Raw genomic sequence first — 23,798 nt, 5'->3', positions numbered from 1 at the left:
ATGGAGAAATAGGTTAAAGATGAATGTCTTGAAGTGCCTAACTGGACTGTTGTGCAGTCTTATTCCAGCTTTGCCATCTTTTTTTCACACTCTGCTTTTTCTGAAAGCTCAGTCACAACGTGGTCAGTGTTTTCCCCTCTTTTTTGCTTCTTCCTATGTTGGCCACTAGTGCCAGCTGAGGTGTTTGGTTTGGAACATATGGGCTGTGTCTTTGTAGACAGTTAGCAGAGTTCAAGTAATCTAAAATGGCAGATGCATCCAGTGCCATTCTTACGTTTTAAGTAAAATCATCCAGGAAAGTCTCATCACTAACACGAAAGGATCTTAAAGTAGGCCCTGAATACATGTACAGGTATCACTTTACCAGCCCCTGAAATACACCCATCTCCTGGGTGGAAAACAACAGCTGTTTAGTCATGTACAGCAATACTAGTGAAACAGTAGACCCAGGGAGGAATAATACCATTTGAAAATTCATGTCTATGCAAAAATATTTCATCCATCTCTAGGGAAGCTTGCTTAGTAGCTATACCTTCATCCATTCCTACTAGTTTAAGTGTTTGTATCTGTCAATGAAAGTCAGTTTTAAACACGTGTACATAGGCTACTATAGGTTATGAAGGTTATGTTTTCCTGTCATTTGAACAGGTTGGATTGTTTTCTGTTTGGCCGTGGCCAAAATACAGATTAAAAGATAGTACTTTGACTTGCAATACCATGCTAAATACTATTAAAAAATAATTACAAAAGCCACAAGTTAGCAGCAGAATTAAGAACACAAAGTATATAAAAAGGAAATAAAAAATCCTGTTGCTGCATTTTATTGAATTATACTTGTTATGATAAAAATAAAACGTCGTAGGTCAAATACATCGTGATTTTGCCTCCATTTCATATGGATAATACTAAAATCTCAAAAGAGTTGAAACACGCCAGGAATAAATAGTATTTAATTATAAACCAGTTTTTGTGCAGTACTGCACGGGGCTGGACTGATGCTGGAGAACCAGCACACCCACCTTCCCATCCAGAGAGGATTCTAAGGCACAGAGAGGTTTTCAGTTTGGAATGCCACAATTAGCTGTTCTGAACTTGTATTTGTGCAGGCTGTGTGCATCCTTCAAGTAACTTCCCCCCTCAGTTTCACTAACTGTGGTTGAACTAGGCCTGATCATCTAGGTAAGAGATCCTACATTCTACTTACAAATGAGCAAAAGGTGACTTATCCAAGATCGTTAATGTTACCTGTTAAGACTGGGCTTCAACTTCCTAGACTACAGACAATCATCTCAAGTATAATACATCCCTACAACTGCATTTGGTTTAGGAAGAATGGATAGATGTGTGGTACCACTTTACCTTTTTATTACCTATAGATACATTTATGCTCTTTGTCGTACCTTTTGGCAGCTTCCACCCTCAGAGCATGGCCAAATAGTTGTAGCACAACTGAGCAGGTGGGGAGCTCTTGAAGTGCATCAGCTGCTGATGAAACAAAAACTCGGTTGGCAGAATATTCCCTTGAGAAGGTCCTGTCCCTCTTTCCCTGTGCCCAGCTGCTCCTTCTTCCTTTCACCAGAATCTTCTGACTCCATCAGTTGGGCTGAATGCCAAATAAATTGTACATGTGGCTGGTCTCTGAGTAAGGAAAAGTAAATTTCTGTCAAGGGTATAGAATGAGAGTCCTCATTTCTTTAAAATCAAGTGCTGGTATGCTTCCAATGCAAAATTAATAGCCCTAATTTAAACTATGAGGAAATGGGAAAGGATATGTTGGATTTGGAGGCAGACAGCTGGAGAAGAAATACAGTAGTGAAAGCAGTTATGAAACAAAAACTGAAGCAATCACAATCGCTTCTCCAAATGTGGAAACCTGACAGGATACAAGTCCACTAATTACAAATCTAGCAAATATGCCTATACAGCTTTACCTCTGTGCTGGCAGGAAATAGGAAAATAGATCAAGAAACTTAGTTATTATTCTTCTGGACTTCCTAATGTATCAGCAGTTTAAGTGGTGGTATTTTGATCACTCAGTTCTGGAAGAGTTGTTTGGCTATTCTCTTGCAGACCAGAAATAACTTGAAGCTTTCTTAGTTCATTGTCCATCTGTCCACAATGTCTGTACTATTCTGTCTCTGAGGACTTGCTGTAAAAAGTGAATGCTTTTTACTTTAAGATACACGACTGACATTGTTTAGGAGATCAGAGAATTTATAAATAAAAAAATATGGAATCAGCCTGACATCCCTATGAATACATGTTCTTCTTGAGATAGCACAAAGTTTAAGTGGGCTCTTAAAGGCAAAGTTCCTGAAGCCTTATTCTTGATAGGAAAACCAATCAATGATAATTACAGCTCTGCATATCCATCTGTAATCTCTGCTGCAATTTCTTTATATAGGTAACTGTTGTCAACAAGAACAACAAAGTGCTTTATATCTGCTGAGTTAGATAAAATTGCCAGTTTTAAAGCAAAGCAATTTTATTATTGTTTAGCCTATGCATTAGTTTGAAAAGGTACGTGCTGGACTAAAACAAGCTGCTGCTAAATGACAAGGATGGTTTGAACTAAGCTGAAGTCCGTGTTTTTTTACCTAAACAAAATACATGCAAGTAAGATAATGCATACTGTAATTTTCGAAAGTCATATTACACTCAGATGAAAAGAAAATTTGGGGGTGAAAGCACCAGCAGTTTTGTTTTTATCATAATACCTGCCTTAAGGTTTAGTTCATATAACTTAGGGGCATTATATCAGTAACTAAATAAAATGGAAAAAATAATGCAGCACTTCTCTCTAAGAAGGATGATCTGCTTTATGGAAAATTAATTTCCTTGTATCTGCATTCTAAGACTTATAGTGATTTGTGCTGCACAGCAGCCAACTGCAACATTTAACAAATAATGCAATCACAAAATTGCATATACTGATAAATGGAAAATCAGATCATCTGACTGTCTAAAAATCAGCATTCAAACACAGAAGGAGTGATAAGGTAGAAGCTGGAAACCCATTAATTTTCTCAAGATGTTTCTTTAGCTTAATAATTACCCATTAATGTCATGTTCTCCTATGTAACCCAAGAATTAGCCTATCAGCTTTGTTATTTTTAACAGCAAGTAATACCCTCTAGTGGTATACATAGGAAAAGAAGCCAGACAAAGAGTGATTACTTTTTTTTTTATCGTGAAAGAGGCTGAATAACATTTTCACCTGTATAACACAGGGTATCACTGGTCTGCTGGCAAGTGCTAGTTAAAATGGAAAATGCACGGCAAGCATTAGACTTGAGTTAGATGTCTGGGTTTTTTTAGAACACCAAGGTCTAGAATATGACCTGGACCACTAGAAGTCTTGAATCATTTGTTGTTTGCAGACAATTGTTTTGTCACTGCAACACTAGCAGTCTGGAAGGAGATTCTAGTGATGTCCAAGTCAGAGAGATTTGTCCTTACATCTGAGAGCTACATTTAATTCCTACACAGAAAGTAACTCCGTAGGCAAAATAGGATTACTCATCAGTCTCCAATATTGCAGTGTAATAAAGTCTGTATTTCCAGACTCCCTGTGCAGTTCCAAGTCCATTATCAAAAAAAGATTTTCTGAAGAAGCTCATAATCAGGGTTTCCTGCAGTTACCAGATCTTTTGTTTTATTCGCCAATTGGCAAAGGTTCAGTGATTGAGGTGAAAACTGACAGTGCTAGAGAAAAAATGCCCCTGTTGCCAACAAAAAGCTGTTGAGCTTATTAAAAGAAGTGTGCAAATACTCTTGAATCTTTTCCAGAAGCCCAGTCTACTAATGTAGTCATCTAGGTCCATTTCGAAATAGTCTTTGTTGACAGAAATACATTATCCCTAAGTAATGGTAATATTCAGGAACTTCTTCCATTTCCCTCAAGTAGCATGTCAATGTGCAGTATTTGTCATGATGTGATGATACTTGACTCATATTGTATCATTCTGATTGTCCCTTTGGTTTTGCCTTTCTCCTACAAGCCTATTATTGCTACAAGACTTAAAAGCATTTGTTAGTTGATAATGATTTTCTGGTGGCACTGATTACTTCCTCCACCTCCAAGAGGAAGGATCCCATACTATTCAGGTATCACACTGGTTCAGACTTTAAATCATCTTCTAAACTAATGTTAAGCAAGATAGTAGTCAGAAGCCAATTATTTTAAGGCCCCATGAAGGAAGGATTTACTATGCCTTATCTTTCTGAGCTGTAGTAATTCTGTATTATGTTCCTAGCATTAGTTCAGCTACTGCAGGGTCTTGGACCTGTGTAATCTTCAATACCTCTGGTTATCTCTTTATTGCTTTTTTCCTTATGCTGTGGCAAACCAATCTCTGCTCTCTTTATCCTCTTCTAAAGCATATAATAAAAGAATGGAAAAAAAATGCCCATCTCCCAAGCTGGTACTTGATACTAATGTAGTACTATAGGATGTAATGAAGCTCACTAACTTTAAGACTCCACATTATGGTTAATAAAACTGAGACAGTAGTTAAAAAAAAAAGTTCTGACAAGGATTTATTAATTTATGCTTGAGAACAAATGTGTCTTGACAGTTGAACGATGAGATTGCCATACTCTGTACAGAGAGTTTTTTCTAGAAATCTTTCCACTGTATTGACAGAACTTGCAATATAGAAGTTTGGGAGTGGGTGTCAGTTTGCAGACTCCAACCCAGTTACAAAGATGGCTGCATGCCCAGATGAGATGAAGGTTCAGACTTTTCTTGCTACTATTCCTGTTTCTGTATGTTCAATCCTGCTGAAAACCAAATCAAACTGACACCTGGCACAGGAGGGAGATACTAGGTGTCACATTCCTGTGTCAAGCTGGATAGGAAGTTTTATTACCAAAAAGAAAAGGAAAAAAAAAATCTCAAAAAGCTATTTCAAGCTAAAAGCTGGAAGGAAAGAAGCTAGTCAAGCTGAGCCTTCTGAGCCTTTTTTTCTGTCCATGCTGAAGGTTGAGAAAAGTCTCCTTCAAAGCAAAAGTACCTCTGTACTTCAACTGGGGGAAAATGGCAGTTCTGTGGTTACTTCAAAAATGCTGCTTTCTGGCAGATGGGCAGATACCGACTGTAAGTGGCATTTTGTGCGGAATACTTGCAGAGGGGCACATATTGACTGTGAATGGCATCTTGTGCAGAACACTTATTTTCAATCCTTTAAATACTGATTTATGTATATAAGAAAGACATATAAAATCTCTAAGTATTTTCTCCAAGACTTAATTTCCTCATTGACTGGCAAAAAATAAATATTAAAATTTTCTAATCTTCACTTGAATCAGATTCCACCCAGTCTGATACGCTCATAACTTCTGATGGAAAGTCAAGGTGGTAATTCACACGGTCTGCATGCCATTCTGAGAACCATTTCTCTGTTTCCATTAAAATAGCCCTGGGCAAAGTGAGGACGCAGGCAGCCATCCCAGAAATCTCATCCTCCAACTGGGGTCCTTCCTCCCAACAGTCTCTCTCTGCGTCATAAATGTGGACATAGTTCATGCGGATTCCTCTGTTATGGGATCGACCTCCCAAGACATAGATCCTGTTGTCTAAGACTGCAATACCTGGTTCTCCATGTCCTGCAGGAAGAGGACATACATATGTCCACTGATCAGTGCTTGGCCTATAGCAGGCAACCTGTAAAAAAAAGAAAGAGATTAGCCAAACTCCAACTTGTATCTTACTGACAGAGCCTGGCCATATGGTAAACTATTTAGGAAGCCATGCAATATCATCAGTCTTTTGACAGAGTGTTGATAATAGAGAGCATATCACTATGTGATAGAAGTACAGTACTGAGCAGAAAACTGCATAGCTGCCATATAGCTTTGAATCACAACTTCTGACCCTGCTGCTGGAGTAACAGCTGTATGTGATTCAAAAAAATGCAAACAAAAGTGAAAGAGATGGGGACACATGCTAATATAAGCTCAGACACAATGCATCTGTTTGCATTAGGAAAAAATGTGCTGCAACATACAAACATGACATCTGCTAAGCTGTCTCTGCACCATATGTTGGGAAGTTTTAGATTTCATTTGGGTACCTACTTGGCTAACTGCTTTTATTTTTAAGCATGTTTTTATCATTCAGATACACTTTTCAGCTAGTTTTAATCCTGCTATCTTCATTGGCTTTATAAGAGCAGTTACTTTGTGTCTTCTTTTCATGTCTCTAGTGGTTCTAGAAGCTGGAATAAGACTCAAGAGAATTCTCTCCAAACATCACTTATCATCAGGTACATCATCAGGTACTGTACATTTAATTGCATTATACAATTGCCATCCAACGTATCCGTAACAACTCTCCTGCAATTACACATTGGTAATTCAAAAGTTCTGGATTTAGAAAAAAATGCACATGAGAAGACAATGTAAAGTAAATGTAGTTGATGTGCTACTTGTTGGGTATGTGTATGCCAACAAATGTTATACATCAAAGATACTTTAAAATTGACTAGAATTCCGAGCACTAAACCTTTAATGCTTCGTGGGTTAAAGAATGTGTTCAAAACAGACAGCAGTAAATAAATCACTGCAAGTTCTGCAACTGAGTGGGGGGAGCTGGTGCACTAGCTGTTGCTGGGCAGTTTTATTTGCATACTTAGTAGGAGAAAGGCATTACATCAGAGTGCAAGCACCCATAAGAAACAGACTCTTCCAAGAAAGACACAGGTATGACATGCTCTCACCTGGTGAACATCCCTTCTGTAGCCAGAATCATTGTTGCTTCCTCCAATTACATAGAGCTTTCCTAGCAGTGCAGCCATCCCATGCCAAGCACGTCTCACTGGACCATCTGCTAAAACATCCCAGCGGTCAGTCTTTGGGTCATAACACTGTAGCTCCTTCAAATAGTCTTCTCCTCTCCTCCCACAAGTAATATACATCTTCCCATCCAGTGCTGCTCCAGCATGTGCATATACCTGTATCACCACACGGGAAAGCAAGAGGTTGAGGTCTAGATTTATCTATTTCTACCTAAATCAGTTTCGAAGTATGCAATAGACTTTTAAGGGAGTGACACTCTTCATGAGCTATGCAGTTATCAACATCTGGAAGGATTTTCTTACAGATAATTCCCTTCTAGGTGATTATGCTCTAAGTGTGAATTTCTGAACGAAATACACTAGAATTTCTAAAACTTCCAGGACTGCAGTGGGTTCTCATTCTTTATTGTTCCATGATTAGAAGATCATTCATACTGATGCTTTTCTCCCTAGTCTACTTGGAAGCCTTTCTGTTGGGGATTTTTCTTATACAAGCAGTGTTGTCAGGAATGCAAGATATCCTACTCAGTAGCACTCAATTGGATCTTAAGGTTTTTTATTTTCTCAGTATTGACACACTAATTATTTGTGACCTTGTGTAAGCTGTTTATCCTCTTCTGCCTTTGCATCCCTTTTGTAAAATGGCAGTAATATTTATATTTTTAAGGTGTCCTGTGATTCTCAATTGAGAGGCATTATAAAATCACAAATACTATTTTGTGCTGGTCACTTGACCCAAAGCTTTTAAAAGATGTAGCAGAAACCAGCATAGTTTATTACTCAGGATTTTCGTTTTCTTCCCTAACCAAGATTCATCAAGCATACAAGTTTGTTGTATTGATACAGTTTCATACTTGTATTCATACAAGTTGTTTGTATTTATCTTCCTCTTTTGCAACACTTTCAACCTGAAAATGGAAATTCTTGGGTTTTTTTAGCAGTATTAGAACTTAGAACAAACTTTTCCACTCATAACCCCAATTCCCATGTCATCACACCATTTCCTGGTTCCTGGGGTCACAACTGCTAGTTTGGCAATTGCTGTTCTAGAAGGATAAATGGTACTGATGACAAAATACAGCCATTCACTCACATATTTCAAATGAGTAATGGTCTTACATTAACTGTCTGAGACGTGATTCTGCATCACATAAGCTACTGTCACCAGAACTTGTTACCCAATCTCAGTTCTGTGACCAGGAACTAAGTAGTCTGTAGAAACTGATGTACCTTCTTACTAGGGCATTATCTCTTCTGATCAGGAGTAAAGTGTGTTGTCAGGACTGTGAGTGATAAGATTGTATTACTGTGGCTCATCATTTACCTGCCTAGGAGGAATGGGAACTTCCTGTTCCCAGACATTATGTATTCAATTTTAAGTGGTTTTAAGGTTTAACACAACAAAGGTGCAAGGGGAAACAACAAGAAAACAGGAAAAATAAGCATTTGACCTCAATATGTAATTGACATATATTATTATTATTCTCCTATCTTGATATTCATTCATCTCATATACAGAGGCTACTATTTCCCATCTGACTATCAGCAAATTTAAAGCTACACATGAGAAAAGCATCTAAAAAAGATTAAATCAGGAATTGGGGAACTGTAGTAGCATGTCTGGCTAATACACTCCTTACCTCCTTCTTCAGAGGTGTCACATATTCCCAGGTGTTGCTTTTAGGATCATACCTCTCCACTTCCCTCAGGTCTTCATGGTAGTTTCGGCCTGCGACGGCATATATATAGTTGTCCACAACACAAACACTGAGGTCAGCATGCTCTTGCTGTAGGGACTGGATCTGGAACCATTTGTTGTGTCGCGGGTCATACCTTGTAAAAGAATGGGATCAAAGTAAGTTATTCATACAGTCACAGAATCATTGCTGGAATACCAGACAGCACCACAGATGTGGGTTACTGTACTGTCTTTGGCTGAAATTGAGCTCAGCTGTAAGTGGAGTGAAATTTGGCCTTGTCAGCATTTTATTATTAGCAAAGTTGTTTTATTCTATTTTTAGAAGATGTATTTTAGCTGACATAACCATGCTATAAAAGCCTAGGCTTTCTATTACCTTACATACTGCTGTCAGGTTATATTTCAAAATATCTTGCTTGCACAAAGCCATTCTACAAGGTAAAGCAGTCTGAAAATATCACAAAGAGTGAATCTAGATCTTCAATAGTCCAAGAAGGGCATAAATATGTGGAGGGTTCTTTGATTCTTTTCCCCAACTGTCTCCTGCTCAAAGTGAACCTCACAATTTACTTTTAGGTCAAAATATCTATCTGGTCTGGAAAGTTTAGTGACAGAGAAAATTGGTTGTGAAGTGAAACTACGCATGCCATAAAATAAAGGCAACTCAGCTAAAACTAGTAAAAATGACCACAATATAAAGACAAAAGGGTTTATATCTGGTTTTGCAATGTAATGGGCAAGGTCTAAACCTGATCCTTCTTCCTGTTCTTTTCTGTGGCACAGAAGAATACAAGAGGGCCATGGAATGCTGCTATTTGGCACACAAATTCTTGAAACTCAAGTAGTGTAGCATTTTATTTAAAAAACCTTTTTGGTAGCTAAATCCCTTTGTATTGGGACCAAAACTACACACAGAAGACTCCTAGGAAATCCTAGTTCAAAAGCATCTAGACAGCCTAGGGTTCTAGGTTCATTACTGCTTCCCACACCTTTAATTGCTTCCCCCCTCCAACAAGGCAGAAAGTAGCACATGTAATACTCTTGAATGAGCTGCTGCTTCTACCCCATCAGGCTTGGCTTTGTCCCATGAGCACTGCTGGAAGCTTCCTGTTACTATGAGGCTCATTTCTTTGTGTTTTCTTTCAGTTAGGTCCCTGCTTAATTCCTAGTCTTTTGGCTAGCAGGCGTACAGGCTGCACTACTGGCTTACTGACTCAGAGATGGGCAATAGGGTGGTAATAAAAGTAATAGATTGTCCTTATCTTACCTCCAACACCTTGACTCTGCTCGAAAACCACTTACATTGTTGTCTCCACCAATTAAATATACAAAATTATTGAGAACAGCAATCCCTTGGTTGGACATTCTGGGGGCTAGTGCAGCTGTAAAGTGCCTCCACTCTCCCAACAAAGGGTTCAGATACTTGGCATGGTCACTGAGGACAATGGATGGAATAGAATGCATCCCTCCAAATCCCACTACACACTGGAACTCTGATCTCAGCTGTGTCTGGGAGCTCTGAAGCATTGGCTGAAGACATTCATTCTTGTGGTACATTAATGCATCTGCGACTGTATCTTTTAAAGGAGATGGACTTAATTTGTCATGAAGCCTTTGCAGGATCTGGGGTTCCATCAGAGGAAAACGAACTGTCTCAAGTAGCTTAAGGTGCTCCACTAGGAAGACCTGATCTGTCTCCACTTGCGTTGGAGAAAAATAATACAAAAGCGCCCCATCATAAACTTGAGACTCATAGTCAACCTCCAAACGGTTGCTGCTGAGAAGGGAGTAGACCTTCTGCAAGGGTAGCTGTCGATACACCTGTGTCCTTGAGAAAGCTGGAAAGTTCTTAAAAATGTAGGAGTCCAGCTGATCGCTCAAATGTCTCAAGTCATAATGGTCAGCTAGTCTGTATATGTCGAGGATGTTCTCTTCATCTACCCAGGACATGAGAAAATCACAACAGAACTTAATAACTTCTGGAATCTGCAAAAGAGAGATATTTTTCATTTCAGGCACCACTTGCCTCACACTCAAGAGACAGGTGACAGAAGCCTGGGATGACTGTAAGAAAGTTGTCCACAAGATGGTTACTTTCCTCACTGTCTGATCACCATGTTCACTTGCACCCAATTCATCTTTCTCCAGAGAAAAAGAACCCAACATGGGTATGTAGATGAATATAATATAGATCTTCTAGCCACACTATACTGGAAGCCTATGAGTTTGGCTTCAGCTGCTGCAGCAATGTGTCTTCCAAGACACATGGGACAATGGACAGCCAGGCTGCCTGGTTTGTTAGCATGGCACCAAGCTGCAGGCTGCCTGGGAGGCAGTTGTGAAAACACAAGGCATGGAAGACACAGTTAAAGGCAGGTTTACAGTCACTCCGTAATTGTTCTTTCAGAGCACTATAGACATGCTGTATCAAAGACTGTATCTGTAACAAATATATCTGCATCACTCGAGCACAGGAAGCCATTTGAAAGGAAAATTAATTATTTAGTGTTGTCTTCTGAATACAATTTGAAGTTGTATCTGGCAGTAGGGACTACTGGCAAACAAAGAACTAACTGCTGTCCAAGAGCCCCTCTGCTAACAAAGTGGAGCCAAGTGTGTAGGAACCAACCAATGCAAGCACTCAGAAACTTTAAGGTTTAGTACCAAAGCCTTGTGCAGCAGTTAGCTGCAGGGGAAATTAGAGAAAAAAACTTGTCTTAAAGGGACACGAACTCTGCACTTAGTGCAGAAGTCATAGTGGTAGGCTTTCCTGTAGTGATGGGGTAAGGGAGGTTATGTGCCTGTAGACTCAGTCTGGAGAAGATTTTGAGCAGCACAGCAATTTCTGAGCAGCAAGCCCTATTCTTTACCTTAGGCCAGTAGTATTCTATTTTAAGGAAGCTTTCATAAGCAGATCAGTGCAAGTGCGTGCTATATAAAACAGTCCTCGAGATGCAATGGTAAATGTTTATAAGTAATAAAACCATTGGCACAAATGAGATGTGCAAGTACTTATTCATTGTTCCTACCCTTCCATAGTTAGTTCCAGTGGATAGAGCATCCCAAAGAATTTTTTCTCATCAGACCCATGCTCTTATTCACCCCTTAATCTTCCATCTAACCAGATATCCATGGTTTCTGTTTCTTTCATTGTTGCTTTTGTTTCTTGCTTCTTTTTTGTCACACCTCCCAGTACCTCACCTGAAGCTGCCAGGCTGCAGCTAAAGTTTCCTGTACACTGTTCACACTGAGTTCCAGCTCCGAAGTGTAAATGAAGTTCAAGATTTTACACATTGCATTGTAGGAGATGCCATGAATATGAACTTCTTCTTGTTTCATCTCTCTCAGTCCTCCTGCAAACATTCCTCTGTAAAAAAGACAATGGCACATGCTATGACAGATTTGCATTGAAGCTGGTTTTAGTTTGCTTATGTTGTCCTGGGAACATAAAAAATATTCAGAAAGATAATAAGCTAGCCAGACACTTTTGTGGAATTACCTCTTCTCTAAGCCAATGATACAAACAGTAGAGGCCTTTAGGACCTAAGAAAGCAATACTCTTCATTCTGCAGGAAAACAGTGGGGGCCATCTGAAAGGTATGATTCACAGTTGAAGGACTTAAATACAGACCCAGTATATATGGTTATGGGCAGATACAGATACTTTGGGTGTGTGGGAAGAGACAAAACAGATGAACTTGGGACTGTAAGAGTTTTTGTAAGCTTGGGATTTGTTCATTTGCTCTATGAAAATAAAGTCAGTTCAAGAAACTGCTAATCAAATTGACCAGGGGAGTGTCTGGTTTAATGAACAGTGAGTCACACTACAGGCACGTAACAAGAGGAGTGACACACTTCCAGTGACTTTTTATGTATTATGAAATGATCACAATGGGCAAAGTCTTACAATGCTAAGGATCCGTTAAAAGCCACCTAGAGTGCATTTATGCGGAAGACACCTGTTCATATTGTCTCTCCTCTCTATATACCTCCAAGTACCACAGGCAGTGAATTCAGTGGAGGTAAGCTCAGTGTGCAGGAACAAGAGCTTTATTTCTGTAGAGAAATTACAGAGAGATGAATAAAGCCATACTATGCATTTTGAAACACATTCAGCTCCATCTTATGGGTCTAATTTTACATCCAGAACCAGTGTGCCAAAACAGAAGATTTGGATGTTGCAGGTTTGAGTAACATTCAGACACATGCTTGTTACTGCTGTACTGAAGTGTACCTGAAATAGTCACAGGATGCAGCTAGAAGTATGCGATGAGCCTCAATAGGTTTCTCTTCAACTACCAGAACTACATCGAAGAGGATGCTGCTGTCTCGGAGAGATACCAAGCCACTGAGCAAGGCCTGAGAGTGCTCTGCACTGCGGTATGTATTGCTGGTGCGCTGCTGAAGGGAGGGCTCGAGTTGAGCTTTGTGTGGCTGAGTCAGCTCCTGATCCTCCGCCATCCCAAGCAGCAATGGTCTGCCACCAGCTGTAGCAGAATGAAATCTGTGAGACAACAGAATCAGCAAAGGTTTGTGCCTTTTGCTTTACAAAAGGTCCTCTGACCCCCGCCTGTCACAGAAATTAAATCAAACCAACTCTTCAGTCAATGAAGAGACAGTTCTACCCTGAAGAAATTATTCTGAATGATGATACTGGAAACAGACAGGTGTACATCAGCACACCAAAGTGGCAGAACATGGATTTTCAAACAAGTATTCTGACTCCTGGGTTTTCAGTCCAAGATCAGAGTTTGTAGCTCGTGAGGCTATTTTTTTTCTTAGCAAGAGTTTCACTTCTCAACCCATTACCAGAACATCTTGTTTCTTTTGCACTTCTGCATCATTTATAAAATAGAACAGACATAATTTTTGCAAAATTCCAAACTGTCTGATAACTTCACATAACTTTGCTGCAATATAAACTGCACCTTCTGTCTTTCTCTTGATATTTTACCACAGAATCCAAAAGCCCTCCTCTCTCCCTCTTTGCTTTCTTAGTTTTCTTAGCTGACCATATTTCCAACTGTCATTCTATAAAATACTATATGAAACTGTAGGCTTCAGAGTGAGTTCTTTATTGTGACAGCTTCAAGTTAGCATGCATAACTGCTTTCCACTTCACCGTGATTCCCTGCAGAGAGAGGGTATTTCCTCAAGTGCAGGTGCTGTAGAGGGCTGTCCCATACCTTTTCTAGGGCTGCCACTGACACTGTAGGAAAGTCCCCTATGGCACATGGGGAAACACCTGTAAAAAGCTAGTTGGAAGTTACTCTGTTTCATGTCTACAGTTAAGCTCTCAAAATCTCATGAGTCCTCTTTTACCATCCTGTAATTTACCCTTTCCATTGTCTTTGAAGAATGTCAGAAGCTGTAGCAGTTACAGCTCACAGACTACCTAGTTGTCACAGCGCATTACCCTCCCCCTCCCCCGCCTCATTAGCAAAAGGAAGTAACTTTGCTGATATGGTTGCTTAAGACACAGTTATAATAGCCTCTCCTCCAGCAGCCTGGGAAATAGCTTAGTGGCACAAGGGATAGTCACAAGGGGTTATCAGCAGTCAGGGAAGGAAAAGCAGAACAAACCCAGCAAATCCAAACAAACAATGAAGAAATGGAACCATTGTTTAATTGTGCCAGCCATAGACAGTAAACGCAGCATTGGAAATCCCTCAAAGTATTGCAAGGTATTCTGTGTATGGTCAGAGAGGAAGGAGCTATCTGGATGACACCAAGAAACATGAAAATGTTTATTGTTCTGCCTGAGGGAACTTACCCTACACTGTCCAAAACAAAAGGAAGCTAGGTGGCATTGCAAGGTAGATAGGATGGAAAAAAAACCCTGATAAAACATATTAATAGTTGTCTGCTCTTTGCCAGCAAACCCAAGACAACCAGCTCAGAAGAGCAGCTCTGATGAGACAGCCTTCTAGGGAGCACATTCAGGTCGATTATATCGTGGGAAACTATCCATCAGCTGAAGTAATGGATTATTTTTCATGACAGGAAGATGCTTTTCCTAGAAATAAGATGACTGCTTTTGAAGCAGACAAAACATTACTATATCATTTGATTTGCTCCTGAGGAATACTAGAAGTGTTGGATTGAGGCAAGTGAGACAGGAGATAATACAGTAAGAAACGCAAGTGAAGGTGGGGAGTGATACTAGATGTAGATCAGAAATTTCCCATTTCACTTGAAGGGAATAAATGCAGGAAAAACAAAGTAGGGTGAGATATGGTCCAAATGAGGAACAGATTCAGATAAACCACATTAACTCTTAACGAAGTTAATGTGGTTTAATGCGGTTAACACTCCAGCGTTAATGTGGTTAATGCTCCAAAAAAAGCTGCATCTTTTCAGCTGCTTAGAGAGCTGTGTCAAAAGAAGTCTCTATGAGAGTAAAATTGTTGCATTGAAAAGCAGAAGTAAATTTTCTGAATTCAAAGGCTTTTGTTGGGTAGGGGAAACAGCATGACCTTTGATAAAATCTTACAGAGTGTCGTATCGTGTACCATTCATGGAAGAGAGGTTAGGGAGGATAAGTGAGATATGATAAAACTACACAGGCCATTGAACCCATGTAACAAGAAATGTATTGTAGAAGTGGTTTCCAGAGAGAGAAAGATGTGCAGGGTAGAGTGGGAAACCTGTATAATCATGTCAAGCCTTTATTTACATTTACATGTAATTAATATAACTGTAGACAGGTACTATTCAGAATAAATTCTGTATCCAAATAATCTTAAAAAGGAAAAGAAAGGGGGTGAAGCTTTCAGCAAGTAAAGCCCCATGTGGTAACTGGAACCAGGAAGATCATCAAATGGTATCATGAAAGAGAGTAAATAATTGTAAGAAGGGAAAAGAAAGAGAGATATAAATAATTTGGGGATTCTGAAGCCTGTACGCGCATTAGTATCTGTATAGCCTTCAGTGACAAATGGGGCTGTCTTGGGGATCTACATGGACTTCATCTCACTGCTAGTACTACTAGATATGGACTTGAATTATCCCACAACTATCAGCAATAGCTGAACAAAACCAGCCTTTCTAGCAGACATGTGGTAAGCCCAGTGTGGTCAAACATAGATGCTGGCAGTGCAGCTGAGCCATCCTCCACAGCTGATTTTTTGCTAGTCAACAGCTGAGCCTACAGGTATTTTGCTACACTTTATTGTCTGAATTTCAGCTGAAACTTCTTGTTCACAATGTCTGCCCCTGGCTTGTATCTTGGCTGTTACTGGTGAGCTGGACTGTCCCTCAGGGTGGTCACTCATTCACATACATCAACACAAGAGCTGCCTTGTGCATTGGAGCACAGAGCCACTATGACACGGAAATTTACCACTCCATAGCTACCTGTGAGTATTTTGCCATCCATAGTTATTGCTGCTAGCCAGTTTTGGGTGTGTTGGTTGAATACCAATGCTGCTGTGGAAAAAGGGTAGAATGCTACTGAGACCTATATGCTGTTATGTGTACTTCCATACTCTCCTAAACAGGGTTTCAAGGCTTATAAATAGGTATGCATGTCTATTGTCATAGTTTTAACCAGTGGGAACAGACTACTCTAGAAAAATTATTACTGAAATTATTTTAATGAACTGTTCCCAACTTATAAAATTAAAGGTGAACATTTGTGGTATTAGTCTATGATGTCTGAGTGACAGGTGGTTAAGTCCTCCTCTTTGAGTCAAAAACCAAAGAAAGCCTCTTAACTCCTACCTAGACAGTCTTAAAAGCTGGTAGAAAAGACCTTTAAGACAAAAGAAGGGTAAAGGACCATTAAATGGCTTGTGGGAGGATGGCCAGCAAGATTCATTTAGGTGATTATTGAGTATGTTCAGCTTTGTAATAGCTGTACAAGTAGCAGCTGGGGTTGGGTGGGTAGGAAGTTACAAAGAGTGGTTGCTGAAGCAGCGTTAAGGGGGTTGTGCTGTGGGCTTTTTTGAAAGAGGAGTTGGTTTTGGCATTTGAGTTTTCTGGATTAAAGGTAGTGTGCTTGGTGGGCTGATGGTTCTGTGTATTTCTTTAAGTGTTCTAAATGATGACTACAAATTTGTTGGGGAGAGATATTGGTGTTAGTACAGCACCTTGCTTCTCAGACTGTGTGGTCTAACTGTGACCTGTGTACTTTGTGTCTTTGTTACTATCTAAAAATCTGGTAGTCCAAACAGTGGAAGTGTCTGTTTTGTGTGGTTTACCAGCTGGGGGCAATGACTTTAGGAATTGTTATGCCTTGTAAGTGTCTATCAGTCTTACAAATTACTAGGAAATTTACCTTTGTGTATTTTGAGCTGAAAATAATTTAACCCTATCTCCTCAAGCTTTTATTTTGCTTAATCTTTATTGCCCTTTAAAGAAAAAAAAAAAAAGCTGACTGTAGTACAAGCAGTGCAGTTCTGAATGGAGAAGCAGAACAGGTTTGTTCAGCCTACTGCATGCTGCAGAAAACCTACTTACTGTTTTTTCCTTCCTGACCAGTTAGGAACTTTGCTGGCTTTTAGGGCCTGAGAAGCCGTTTCCACAGGCTGGCATATCTGCCCCTGTAAATGAATGCGCTGTAGGCAAGCCCTTGCTAGCTCTTATAAATGCACAGTCCCTTGAACAATGCAGCAAGGTTCCCCTCTATTCTGAGACTCTCTACTGTCAGCTTCTTGCTTCTAGGCTGTTCTTGAGACCTCTCTATTCTCTTACCTCTGTTATTGAGAAACTAGCTCTGTGATGACTGAGCCAAGTTCCTAGAAATCTGAGTAATGCTTTTTTTTTTTTCCTTTTTTCCCTCCCCTTTCTCCTCTTGTGCAATTTTCTTGGTGCTGGTCAGCTGCTAACAGTGGGATTCAGTGTCTGAGATTGCAAGGCAGACCCAAAGGTGGAAGAAATGAGCAACTCTTTCTGTTCACTGTGCTTCTTAAACAGTGGCAAAGATAGTTGCCCATGAGCCAGCAGTGTGCCCTGGTGGCCAAGGCAGCCAATGGGATCCTGGGGTGCCTTAGGGGGAGTATGGCCAGCAGGCTGAGGGAGGGGATCCTGCCCCTCTGCTCTGCCCTGGTGAGGCTGCATCTGCCATGCTGCATCCAGTGCTGGGCTCCCCAGTTCAAGGGAGGCAGGGAGCTACTGGAGAGGGGCCAGCAGAGGGCTACGAAGGCGATGAGGGGACCAGAGCATCTCCCTGATGAGGAAAGGCTGAGAGAGCTGGGTCTGTTCGGCCTGGAGAAGACAAGGCTGAGAGCGGATCTTATCATTGTGTACAAATACCTTAAGGGTGAGTGTCCAGAGGACAGGACCAGGCTCTTTTCAGTGGTGCCCAGGGACAGGACAAGGGGCAACGGGCGCAAACTGTAACACAAGAAGTTCTGTCTGAACATGAAGAACTTCTTTACCTTGAGGGTGACAGAGCCCTGGCACAGGCTGCCCAGAGAGGTTATGGAGTAGTTGTCTTTGGAGACATTCAAAACCTGCCTGGATATGACTCCATTCAGCCTGCTCTAGGAGAATGTGCTTTAGCAGGGGGCTGGACTGGATGGTCTCCAGAGGTCCCTTCCAACACTGACCATTCTGTGATGGAAAAGTATTGCCTCTCATGCTGTGGGATGCTGTCTCCAGGAACAAGGGAAGGCAAGTTCTTGTTCCGATCACTTTGAAACTGCAGAGGAAATCAAACTAGAGATTTTCTTAGCTGGCTGCACAAAGTATTTGAGACTGCAGATATGTTGGTTTGCTTGCATTTGTCTTTTAAAGGACGTGGGTTAATGGAATTAATTTTAGGGTATTACAATTGAGTGCCCAGTACATAAAGAGGAAGGTGTGTGAGGTCAGTAATTGTATGTGCTCTTCTATAGGCAATGCTAATGTAGGAAGACATGCACTGTTGGGTCGTTTCAAATCAGGGAGTTAAAAAACCAAAACAACAAAATCCCCCATAAATGGCAAAACCCTTAGGGGCATCTAGAAAGACATGACTGCTCTTTTTCAATAGACTGAATTTTTCTATATTCTGTGCCTGGATTCCATTTAGATACCAGGGGAAAGGAGCCATGCCTTGCAATAGTACACATGGAGGGAGCACGAAGGAAATCTGGTATTTCTTTCTATTTCCTGTCCTATATTCAAAGTTTACTGTATCACTAGTGGTCTCTTGTAATAAGCTACAGAGGCAGTGGAATCTACAGTGTCTCAGTGGCTTGCTGGGAGCTCTGTGTGATTTCCTTGTATCCAAATTCCATTACCACAACATGCTTCTGCAGATTACTTGTATGAAAAAAGTAGAAGTATTAGGCTTCTGATTATTCAACTGAAATAGTTGCCTATCTGTACATAACAATTTGTGGTTTTTTTAAACAAAATCCCCTCTCTGATCAATGGCAGAATACTTGCTTTCACAGTAAAGGTATGTGGTTTGACTGAGGAGTTTGGCACTGGGACAGGAGGAATTGGGCAAATGGATTGTAGCTTGATCATTCAAATGGCAAAATCATGAGAGACTGGTATGCTGGCTTGTTCTTGTGCTTGCTGAAAATCCTTATTATTTTAATAAAACAGGATATAAGAATGAAGTAGCTCAACTTGAACAGGGAAAGGAAAAGTTAAAGGCCTGGCAAAACAGATGTGGTAGATGAGTGCAGTGCATGTCCTATCTGAATTTTTGAGTGCAAAACAATTATTATACTACAGTGTTTGTATGCTGCTTCAGTAAAGAACATTCTGGGGAGTGGGAATTCATATGGCTTACAGCATACGCTTCCCGAGATTGAAAACAGAGTCCTGCTTCTCTAAGAATGTATGTGGGAGCACTTGCCAGTAGCTGGGTCAGGGTGTATATCCTGGACGCATCCTGCTGCCATTATAGACATACTCAGCCTTCATTTTCTGGTGAGATCTGCTGTGCATGGATTCTGTGCTTTAAACATAGTGTAGTTAATTTACAGTGCTGAAGTTTATTATTGGTACTACATGGTATGATATACACCTTGACAAGTATTCACACCTTGTACGACTAGCAGCCATGTCATACAGGGATGCTTACTGCTGTGTGGTGTGGGGATGGTAGTGGTTTGTGTGAGTTTAGGTTTTTTTGTACAGTTGTGCTGACAGCCTCGATTCTCCACTGTAGAGAAATGGCTGGATACAGGAAGAATTATCTTAATTTAGTTTCTATGGAAACTCAGACATTTGTGTATTCAAGAGCCCGTGGCTGTCAGTTACATCTCTACAAAGAAGTGTTTTATGTAGATAGTGATATTCTCTGGCGCATCAGCTGTGCCCAAAATAAACTAGAGCTTGCTGGTGTCGGGTATCCAAATCTGTTTAGCTTGCTGCCATATGGACAGGTGGTTCAAGCTTGGTGGGGGGTCCCATGCTTTCTTAGAATTGTGGAATAATTTAGGCTGAAGAGAAACTTGGGAAGTCTCTAATCCAATTGCCTGCTCAAAACAGAGAAAACTTCAAAATCGGGTCAGGATGCTGAAAGCCTTGTCTGGTCAAATCCATCCTTGTCCATAACTGGGAAACTGAATGCTTAACCATCAATTTTTTTTTTCTTTATCCTGTCTGAATTTCTTTTCCTGCAATTTGTGGCACTTGCCTCTCATCCTTGGCACTGTGCACCCAAAGAAGAGTTTGGCTCTACATTTTCCTGTACCCACTAGATAGCTTAAAACCCAGTAACTGGCCCTCCCCTTAGCCTCTTCTTCTCTGTATTGAACTAACAGAGTCTTCTTGCCTTGCATGGGCTTGTATCTTCTTGTACCTGCTCCTGCTCTGTGTGGTGATCTTCCGCTGAACTCCCAGGTATTTCTTTCAGTATGGAGCTCAAAGCTGGGCATAGTATGAAGATTTTGTGGGCTTATAAGTGCTGAATAGAGTGGGAAATAATAACTTCCTATGACCTGCTGGCTATGCTTTTGCTAACACAGCCCAGTATAAAGCTGGCCCCTATTGGAGGAATCATATTCAACTTGCTGCTCATCAGGTCCCCCAGGCTGTCTTCTTGCAAAGCTGACTCCTAGCCAGGCTTGTCTCCAGCCTGTTCCAATATATGAAGTTACTCTGACCCAGGTGCATGACTTCACTTTTGCTATTGAAATTTATGTGGTTCTTGGTCCATTCTTAAAACTTATTGGATGCCCCTCAGTTGCAGCTCTGTCCTTTCTTGCAGGCCATCTTATTCATAGCTTTTTTCTGATACAGAGTAACCAGTATGGTGTGCTGATTGAGATTCAAATGGATTAGGCCTCTAAAAGTCTTAATGCATTGGAGGAAGTTTAAAACCTGTGCCCTAAGGCTTCCCACACCTTCATTTCTCCCTAGGGAGTAATAAAAATTAGGATCTAAGCCAGGCTTCAGCTGAAAGCCTGACAAGAAGACAAGATACAAGACTAGAACAAAATGCTAGTTTCACTGACTTTCAGGGGTTGCAAATACAAATAGGCAGAACCTGGCTACGCACCAGAATTTTAACAGGGCAGAGGGCACAGAAACAAATAGATCAGCTAGTCAGGGAGTGTGCAGAACAGGGAGGCAGATGGGTGCCTGCCAAAACAGTTCAGAAAAAAGATGTGATTCCACAAACAATATAAACTGAAAAGCAAAAACTATTGTTCATTCTAACTGGAGTGCAAATACTGGAATAATTCACCAACTATATGATAATTTGTAATGAACACTTGTAAGAGTGTTTGCTATATAGAATACAATTGAGTACATCATTATGTGTAGACACGACTTAAGCAGATTTCATGTTTTTTGAAGAAAAAGGGAAGAGGGGTGAAGGGAAAAACAGAGGCTTTGCTCAGCAGTGCTTCTTTCAGAATTATCCCTCTATGCATTCACAACTGTGCAAAAAAAAAAATTATCTTCCTGAAATACCCCTTCACTTTAGGGAACCTTCTACAAATACAGGGAACAACCCAAACAACTCCTTTTGACCAAGGTTCCCCACAAAAAGAAAGAAATTAAGACATCTGGTAGTAAGTAATATCTCAACATTAGTTTTGAACACTCATCAAATAATGACATGCTTTTGCTAGGTCTATATATGCCACCTTTATTTAATTCACTAATGGAAATAGGCAAGCATATCACTCTGGGCTGAATTTTTGAGCTGTTTTCAGCTTTTAGCTTTAGTAGTATACTTGAAGTGTGGGAGGAAACCAAAAGGCATGGTTTGGGAAATAGCTTTTGCAAACTATGCTGTCTCACAAATTTTGGCATTCATTCCTTTCAGCAAACACCTGTTGGTTTTTTTTTTTCCCAAGCGTATTACAAGTTATTTCTAGGACATATTGAGAATAAAACACCTCATTTAATATGTATATGGCAAAACTCCCAATAAATGTATCTATATTTAAATATTTAGATACTTAAAAAAAAATCCCCCCCCCCCCCCCAAACAGGAGCATAACCTAAAGAGTATGAGCTTTCTAACTTGAATATTTTGCCTTATCCATAAGAAATCTGCAGCTTACCCAAAATCATAGAATTGTAAACTTTTCTGTGGCGCACACTTGCGAGGTGGCCTGTGGCCTAAATGCTACCAAGAAATTGTAATAAAGAAAAAAATTCAATACAGTACTAAAATGCTTTCTCTTACAGCTTCATCATCTTTCTAAGGGTTTGATTATCTCTTGCTACTATTTTTTTTTCTTCTTCCTAATCTTGAAATAAGATTTGCTTTTCACCCGAGTCTTTTGGTAGTCATTTTCTGGTTTGAGTGGAGCAGCTGCTTGTCTTTGAAGGAAGGTGTGTTAGCCAACTATATTCAGGCAGGGTGTACCTGCTTACCCTAAAAACAAGTGGCCTGCCATGAAGGCTCCATCTTTTTCCAGAACGAGGAGTTACTGTTTAGTACTATATCCAGATAGTTCTGGTAAATCTGTGAGGAATATGTTCTGTTGACAGAACAATTTTAATTATCAATCCTAAAGGACACCACTTGTTTTAATGAAGCTTCTACAGGATCAAGCTCTCTAAGTAATAACTACACCAAAACTGACAGTTTATAAATTAGCCAGTGGTGTATGTTCTATAAATCTTGAGAGACTCAGCTAGTTGGCAAGACTTGAACCTGGTTTGTTTAACTGCTTAAACCACACCGTGAATTTTTAATAGTGTAAAATACAAGGAAGAAAAAAAAAAAGTAATTGTACCAAATACAACAATTAAGTGACCTGGAAGAGAGCAAAGGCCTCTTCCAGCATTCTCCAGCTCTGATTTTTGTATCAAACATGGATTAATTCATATTATTCACTACATTAATTTTGTTTCTGCAGGGACCTGTAAGGTCTGTCTGTCGTCCGTCCCCCCCACCCCAGCGCCACTACTTACACATTTCCCCATCAGGCACACAAAACGAGCAGTTTTCTCTGCCAGGGAAGGCTTACCTGGAGTCGCACATCATTGAAAGAGGCAGCCTGGCTCTAGACTAACCCTGTGATGAAGGGATGAAAGCCGGTTCAAGCACGCTTACGGTTTTACTTTCTCTTCCCCGATGAAAATGCCTTTGCGGCTTCTGAGACCCAATGCCCTCCCACCTGCTGATCCCACCTCCCCTGCAAGCAGCCTACGGGAGGCAGCCCGGGCAGCGCTGCGCCGCGACATGGGGTCTGGCCTTGGCCCGGCCGGGGCGCCCTCGGGTCTTCTGCAGGGCCAGGGCTTCAGCTGGGCCGGCGCGTCCTCGGGGGCTTCGTGGGGGTGGCAGGGCCCCGGCAAGGGGCTGCCTCGGCCTGGCCGAGCGGGGGCGGCCGCTCAGCTGGCAGTGGGGTGGTCCCCGCCGGCGAGCAGAGGGAGGCGGGACACCACCTCAGCCGTTCGGGCCTCCTCCCGGGGATCCGCCCCGGGACAGGCTCCCGCAGGTGCAGCTTCCCCGGGAGTACCGGCCGGCCCCACCAGGGCCCTGCACTCCCTCTCTCCTCTCTCCGCCGCCGCCCCAGCCACCTACCGAGAGCGGCGGCCTCCGCCACCGGCTTCCGCCTTCATGTGCGACCCGGAAACCACGGCGAACGAGGGGCGGCGGCGGCCGGAACTGGGGCGGGCGGCGGGGGCGACAGCCCCCAGCGGCACTCGGGCGCCCGCCAGCCCGAGGCGCGACGGCTGCCGGCGGCGCTGCGGCGTGCCTGGGCGTAGGTGGGCCGGCTGCGCGCCGGGCCTGTGGCAGGGACGGTGCGAACGCGGCCCCCCGGGACCGGTGCCCGGGGCCGCCCCCGCGGGCGGTGTGTCGGAGGCGGGACTACATTTCCCAGCGAGCACCGCGCCGAGCCGGAGTTCTCGCGAGAGTTGGCCTGCTAGCGCCGGGACTTCATTTCCCT

At 41.5% G+C, this 23,798-nt stretch overlaps 2 protein-coding genes across 12 annotated transcripts in view; one reads left to right on the top strand and one right to left on the bottom strand.

Moving 5' to 3' along the window:
* Window positions 1-1,345: 1,345 nt before the first annotated feature.
* On the bottom strand, window positions 1,346-23,699 carry KLHL22 (kelch like family member 22). Of its 8 annotated transcripts, none has more exons than XM_056335764.1 (8): window positions 23,432-23,699; window positions 22,819-22,921; window positions 12,731-13,000; window positions 11,698-11,863; window positions 9,764-10,482; window positions 8,438-8,630; window positions 6,720-6,953; window positions 4,514-5,665 (listed from the first exon to the last, which is right to left on the bottom strand). In XM_056335764.1, the coding sequence occupies exons 3-8, from the start codon at window positions 12,955-12,957 to the stop codon at window positions 5,291-5,293; spliced, it is 1,914 nt and encodes a 637-aa protein (XP_056191739.1). In that variant the 5' UTR covers window positions 12,958-13,000; window positions 22,819-22,921; window positions 23,432-23,699; the 3' UTR covers window positions 4,514-5,290. The 8 variants fall into 8 exon arrangements, with proteins under 8 accessions (XP_056191757.1, XP_056191739.1, XP_056191729.1 ...); XM_056335754.1 differs by having other exon boundaries at window positions 12,731-12,983; XM_056335745.1 differs by having other exon boundaries at window positions 22,875-22,921.
* The window catches only part of MED15 (mediator complex subunit 15), a 49,828-nt gene continuing 31,688 nt past the window's right edge, over window positions 5,659-23,798 (top strand). Inside the window, exons 1-2 of one of the 4 annotated variants that reach the window (XM_056335688.1) lie at window positions 5,659-6,278; window positions 18,512-18,574. In XM_056335688.1, the coding sequence (XP_056191663.1) occupies window positions 18,531-18,574 (44 nt within the window). In that variant the 5' untranslated portion in view covers window positions 5,659-6,278; window positions 18,512-18,530. The remainder of the gene's footprint in view (window positions 6,279-18,511; window positions 18,575-23,798) is intronic. The other 3 variants (XM_056335663.1, XM_056335672.1, XM_056335697.1) reach the window with 3 other exon arrangements.

The sequence above is a fragment of the Falco biarmicus genome, chromosome 1, assembly GCF_023638135.1.
Source record: "Falco biarmicus isolate bFalBia1 chromosome 1, bFalBia1.pri, whole genome shotgun sequence".
Lineage (NCBI taxonomy): Eukaryota > Metazoa > Chordata > Aves > Falconiformes > Falconidae > Falco > Falco biarmicus.
This window is presented reverse-complemented; position numbering and strand designations above follow the sequence as displayed.

What these genes read in the sequence shown, in the direction of transcription:
- KLHL22 (XM_056335745.1), bottom strand. An exon ending in CTGCAGCCTGGCAGCTTCAG is followed by an intron (nt 10,483 to 11,697) that starts GTGAGGTACTGG and finishes TCTCTTTTGCAG; the next exon opens with ATTCCAGAAGTTATTAAGTT. An exon ending in TGACACCTCTGAAGAAGGAG is followed by an intron (nt 6,954 to 8,437) that starts GTAAGGAGTGTA and finishes GTGGTGATACAG; the next exon opens with GTATATGCACATGCTGGAGC.